Below are 6,496 nucleotides of genomic sequence, written 5' to 3'. Positions count from 1 at the left end.
AAAAAAAAAAAATCACAATAGCCACAGGACGGCTTTCCATCTCATTAACTCCCTCACTTATTATTTTCATGAAAATTACTGATAAAAAACGTGCATCTCCATTTGCTGGGACCGGGAGCTTCGTCGGCTCATATCTAACATCTCTCTCATCACCGGGATGCGAGCTGTTGCCATGGCGACGCACAATAATAGAAACTAATAAATTACAAACGAGATGCTCGTTGAGCAATTATTGTTCTCTTTTATGCAAGTGTCTTGCTAATTTTGATCATAAGGAATGCTACCATAAAGCAGCGAAGGGATAATAAGTCCATTTCTAGAGATTATTAGAAAATAGAGAGAGGCCGGGTTTTTTTAGATCAATGATTAAGTGGTTTGGTGCTTTCAGGAAACCCAAATAAGAAATAAAACTTTTTGGGGGGCTTTTCCCTCCCCACGCTGAGGGAAGAAAGTGGCCACAAGCGTCATGTTGGAAGCTTCAAACTCTGCAGCACTTGGAGCTGAGCTGCTAAAATCGCATTTTTTTTCCTTTCCACCACCCTAAAAATGCCCTGAAAAGCCCTAAAAAAGCCACCACCACCTGCCTTCTTTCGGGGGATAGCTCCAAGAGCTGCCTGGGGACACCCTGGCTTATTTTGAGTTGGCTGCAGTTATTTCTGGTGGGATTGTGCAACCCCAAATTTCATTTTCCCCAAAAAAAATCCAGTATCTGAGAGAGGGAAATCCATAAGGGACATACAACGTTGCATCAAGGAAGTTTTTTGGGATGCAACCAGCCAACATTTATTCCCTGCACTGCAAATGCACATGAAAACCCCAACCCATGGGCAACTTTTTTTCCAAATATTAAGTTAAAATCCCTTATTTTGCCCCAAAAGCCACCAAGGTGCAGCTTGGTTTGGCCATTTCAATTGATATTTCTGCAATTCTGGGGCATCTCCTTGTACTTTCCCATTGTGCTTGAGGCACCAAATGTTTCCTTCTCCCAGCTAAAACCCAAATTACACAGAAAAAGAAGTCAAGGTGGGAATGTTGATCATGCTGGGGGAGAACTGCAAGATGTACCAGGGCAAAAAAGGAGCAGCGAAGCCATAAAGGGTTACCTGAGACCCAAAAATCTGTTCAGCTGCCTTGAAACAAAGACAAGAACAGGGAGAGGAGGAAGTGGTAGAGAAAATCATGGTGCTTCTGTCCCTCCCGCCAACAAATAGTATTTTTTCATGAAAAAATGCAAATTTCTTGTCCATTTGGCCATGTGCTTGCACGGCTTCTGCAATTCCTTCCCCTCACATTTCACTGCTGCAACATGAGTTTAGGAGAAGCCCTCATCTCTCCCTTTTGCTGAGACACAAACATTGGGGTTGCAGCTCTGCCAACCCCATGAAAAGAAAGGCCATGGAAAAAACATTAAAAAAAAGAAAAAAAATCACCGCAGCATCATTTATTGCACCATACGAGCAAGATATGGGCTATTTTAAATTATTTTCCTCAACTGGGGATGGGTTTTGATGCATTTCCAGGAGGCCACAAGAGCTGTAGAGCAACCCCCCAACGTCATTGGCCCAACATGCCCATTGGCCAACGTGCAATGATGATGATTACCGGTGATTTTTAAGGCGTTACCTGGGGGTGGAGGCTGATGGAGGAGGGGTTGGGGGAGTAGGGCCCCCCCAGGTCGTTCCTGAGTAGGTTGTCGCTGTGCATCTTGGTTTTGAGGCAGGTGATGTAGCGGTTGCAAAAGTCCTTGCACAACTCGTTGACCTTCTCCAGCTCCAGGAGGTGGATGCGCAGCACCTGGATCGCCTTCACCATCTACGCAAGGACACAATGGCAGAGTTAAAATCATTTTTTTCCTCAACGCATCAGAAAAAAACCCCAAAAAACCAACATTCTCACCCAAAATCTAACCTGGAACCGATCCCTACAGCAGAATTAAACGCATTTCCTTTCTCAACACACCAAAGAAAGCCACAAATTCAGTATTCTTGCCCAAAACCCATCCCAGAGCCCATCCCTCTGCACCTCCACACTTCTTTTCTCTCCCCATCAGTCATATCTCTGAAATCCCAAGAAGCCAAAATTCACAAAAATTACCGTTGCCTTCATGGGAATTGCTCCGTGTGCCCCAAAAAAGTCCAAGCCAAAGCCCTGGTTGTCGAAAAGTGTTTGGTTATTCTCTGGAGGCCACTTCTTCTAACAAGATTATGGGGCTGCAACTCTGCCATAAGCTGTTACCGGTGCAAAGCCTGGGCCTCATTAAAACGTACCCCATAAACGTTAAAAAATTTACACATAAAACATTCCTCTCGCCAAGCTGAAACCTTAAGTTTTACAGCCGCTGTTTGAAATCTTGCATAATATATAAAATTTCAGCTATTCACTCCGGGGCAATAAATCCAGTTTTATGTAACAAAGCGTCTTTGCATTTCAAAGGGTGTTTTTAACTTGCAAATTTTAGTGGTCATCTTTACAAACTGCGAGTCACCACGGTTGGGAAACATCCCGAAAAATCCAGGGCCAAACTCGGGTGGCGGCTCAACGACGGAGAAAGCGAATTTTTGTTTGGCAAACAACGACGATGATGGGTTGTAGCTGGAAAAATTCTCTTTCTTTGCTTTTTTTTGGCTTTTTTGGTTTTTTTTTCCCCCCTCCTCCGCAGTTGGTGTAGGCAAAGCGCAAGGTGGAGGCGTCGCGCCCTGGCTCTCCACATCCTCCCAGGGCTCAATGGCCATGAAAGTCAATATTCAAGGGCAAAGGCAAGAAGACCTGACACATATATGTATAAAAAATAAATCTCTCAATTATCTCAGCTCATTTGCTTAGGGTCTCATTTTATGTCCCTGCTCCGCTGCGCCGTATATCTGTCCGGATAAAGAGTTACAGTCCAACGGCGTACGTGCGCGGGGTTGTAAAAAATACAGATGCTGAATTAATTGACTGTGTGGCACTCGGCAGCTGATTGAGTTGATAATGGTGAGATCTGACCTTTTTCTAATTTCTAATTATGTGCATCTCGGCGGTGAGGAACACATGACTCTTATTCTAATGATAGCTAATGCTGCTGGCCTTTTCATCCCTGCTTTGCCATCACCAATTTCTGGGGAATCGGTGGCGTTAAAAAAAAACCAAAACAAACCAACAAAAAATAACCAATAAAAAAGGACAATGCAAAAAGGGAAAAAGTGTCAGCTCAGGAACAGGTGGAAATGTTGAGTTTTGAGCACCGCAAGACTTCTTCAACCGAAATTCCCTCCAGTTGGCGCCTCCCACCAACAGGAACGGTCCTTCTTCAGCATCACATTAACCATCTCTTCTGTCTTGATGGAGGCCAACCACACTGAGCAACCTGGATGGCTTTTGGAGAAGTTCTGGGCATTGGGTAGAATAGATACATACAGATACGTCCTAAAAATAGGGCAAAAGTACATATATATATATATGAATATGAATATATCCAGTGCTGCAAGATCATACATGGGATCAATGCAACTGCCCATGGCCAAATTCCACCTCAGCAGAAAGAGTTGCTCCAAAACATGCCCAAAAACCGTGATTGGTGCGGGTTTTTTTAAGAAACCACCAAAAAACCCCAGTGAAAATGGCCTCTGTGGACGTACCTCCTGCACTGACCATTTGCTGGAGATGTTTCACCTTGATATGTGTAGGAATAGGTTTTCCTGCCCCAAAATTTTAGATTTTTTTTTTTTAGCTTCAGCTGGCTTCATCTCTCTCCTCTTGCTAGATCATTGCACCCATTTCTACGTAATTTAATGTGATGGGGTTTTTTTTGGTGCACCTCAACATTTGATGCATGTTCAGTCCCAAAACTGAAATAATCCAAAACATTGCTTTTTTTGGTTGCTCGTCCCAGAGCGATTTCCGTTCTTGGCCATAAGACATTGCAAAATGGGTTTAGTAATCTGCAAACAGGGCTTTGCATGGCCTGTAATTTTTTTGGAGGGCTTTCCACAGACTCCTAAGCCACTCTTGATTTAGGGATGTCGCAAAACTCTCCTCCATGAGCTGAAAAGATGCGGGATTTTAATCCATCTTGAAACTGTTTCTTGCATTTTTAGGAAAGCAGTAGTGTTTGCACTTGGACGAGCATTGCTCCTTTTTCTTCCCTTTGTGACAGGTTGTTGGACAAACTCACCTCCTTGATATCTCCAATATTTGGAAAAAGCTGCCTGTGAATTGCCCGATTTTGCTTCTTTTCTGGGATGGAAATCCCTCTGCGACACATCCCAGGGGACACTCCATCCCTCGGGGAAGCTGTTTTGCTCTTTGCATCATCAGAAGTGGGCGAAATTGCCTCTTTTGACCTTAAAAATCTGCTTGCGGAGCGCTGGGAGGGTGCACCAGGATGGTGCCATGGACCTGTCCACCCACACGCTTGCCATGGGGACCACATGTAGAGGCTTCCTGGACAAAATAATGGGATTTGAGGATGTTTCCTGAGGTCCCTGCAAGAGAAAAGCTCCACCCCAAGCAGAGTCTTCTGAGGCACCTTCCAGCAGCAATGGGTACGGTAGGAAATTTGGGTTGCTATGACAGGGAAGCCACCAAAAACGGTCCAAAGTGTCCCAAACCATTGATATGCATCACCCTTTTTGGAAAAAGCTCTTATTTTGCCTTGTTTCTAGGACAAGAGCTGGCCATCACACTTGAAACAAGATGGTGGCAGACAAGAACGCAGATGCTATTGCATGTTGCACCGAAGAGCAGTAATTCCTGCAGAGATTGCAAGTTTTGGGGCACAAAACAGCCATCAGTCTTGGCTGTTCCCAGGAAATGCGTTGACCCCATGGCGTTTGTGTGGGCAAACTAGCCAAAAATTGGACAGGGGTTTGTTCCTACAGGCAATCTTATGGAAAAGGTCTCAGAGAAGGTCCTGGAGAAGGTCTCACAAGGTCTGTGGAGAACATTGCCAAGATGGCCAACACTACAAACTGAGCTCCAAGACGTTGCCCAAGGTGGTAGGTCTCCATAATTCGTTCCTCATCCCCTACTGTCTCCCCACCCCCCAAAAACCATCTGTCAAGCCCCGGATGCCTCTACCAGGTTGTCCAGCTCGGGGTCATCGCTGAAGAAGGGCTTGTGCTCCTGCTCCTGCTGGTGGACGAAGTTCTCGATGTCAACGTCGAAGCTGGCCGAGGTGATGCACTCGGAACCCTGCGTCGCCTGCTCGCACTTCTCAAAGAGCAGAGTCAGCAGCGGGAACAGCGGGTGCCTGCAGAGGACAAAGGAGACCCCCCCATAACACCCACTGTTTCAGGTCCCATGTCCATTTTTACCCCACACATCCATTCCCTCCCAGCTTGCAAGAGCCTGGTGATGCAAACCTCACTCCCAAGCCAATGCTGGAAGTGCTCCCTCTAGACCTTTTCCAACCACAACAAAAAGCTTAAAAATTGCAAAATTCACCATCTTCTCCACCAGGAGATGACCTCTCCCAACGTCTTGGTGCTTTCCATCATTGCACCAAAGCTGGCATTTCCAAAATGTTTTGCCATGGGCAAAAAGGTTTGGCTTCGGGGTGGTTGTCTTGGAGTCATCTGCTGTCCTTGTGGCTTTGCATTTTGGGGATCAACATCAGCACCCGCTCATCGATGGTAGTATTTTACCCCAAAATGTCTCTCTTGGTTGGAGACACCAGATGGGGATGAGCTGATATTTCTACGTGCCTGCAGCACCCTTATGGACCGACCTTGCCATGGGTTGCTCCTCCACCAGGAGGTCTCTTTGCACCTCTGTCAAGCACATCCATGTCCGTCCACGAAGACGGGTCAAATCCCACTTCTTTCTTACCACAAGATGATTCTTAGAAAACAAAGATTTGCAATTCTTCTTGCAAATCCACGATTCGCTCTAAGGATTAGAAAACAGGCTTGCAATTCTTGCAAATCCACAATCTGCTCTAATGATGATGCCTAAATCGATCCAGTATGAAATGCAAAAATACATACAGCACCAAAGCACGTGGAGAAGAAGGGGATGAAGACCATGAGCTAGCGCAACCCTCAATGAGCCTCTCCAGCTGTGCAAATTGGGGAAAAAAAAAAAAAGAAAGTATTTACGGAGTCTTTCAGGGGAGAAATGCAAAACGCTGTTCCAGGGATGGTCTCCCCCAGCACCCCGGTTATCGAGCCCCCCCCAGCTGTGCAAATTGGGGAAAAAAAAAAAAAAGAAAGTATTTACGGAGTCTTTCAGGGGAGAAATGCAAAATGCTGCTCCAGGGATGGTCTCCCCCAGCACCCCGGTTATCCCAGCACAATGGGATTTGCTCCACCATTTCATCTCCAAAAGATGGCCCAAAAGATGATTATGAATCACTTCCCGCTGGTCTTTTCCGAGCCGGAGTCAGGCGAAGGGGTTAAACCCCTTGGCTAAGTCTTCATTTGCAGCCGCTAATACCGCAGCATATTATAGTTTAATCTGTCCTGATCCCGGTTTAATGCAAGATTCATCGAGGCTGGAGCGGAGAACGGAGGGGGGG

The 6,496-nt window shown here is 45.9% G+C and overlaps 1 protein-coding gene across 1 annotated transcript in view; it reads right to left on the bottom strand.

Annotated features, from left to right (window-relative positions):
- The window catches only part of PKNOX2 (PBX/knotted 1 homeobox 2), a 37,494-nt gene that overhangs the window by 10,241 nt on the left and 20,757 nt on the right, over positions 1–6,496 (bottom strand). The window contains exons 5-6 of the mRNA XM_019470390.1: positions 5,059–5,230; positions 1,624–1,812 (exon numbers count right to left, since the gene is read on the bottom strand). Of these exons, the coding sequence (XP_019325935.1) occupies positions 1,624–1,812; positions 5,059–5,230 (361 nt within the window). The remainder of the gene's footprint in view (positions 1–1,623; positions 1,813–5,058; positions 5,231–6,496) is intronic.

This window comes from Aptenodytes forsteri, unplaced genomic scaffold, assembly GCF_000699145.1.
Source record: "Aptenodytes forsteri isolate BGI_AS27 unplaced genomic scaffold, ASM69914v1 Scaffold126, whole genome shotgun sequence".
Taxonomy (NCBI): Eukaryota; Metazoa; Chordata; class Aves; order Sphenisciformes; family Spheniscidae; genus Aptenodytes; species Aptenodytes forsteri.
The sequence above is the reverse complement of the archived record's forward strand: the minus strand, read 5'-3'. Positions and strand labels throughout refer to the sequence as shown.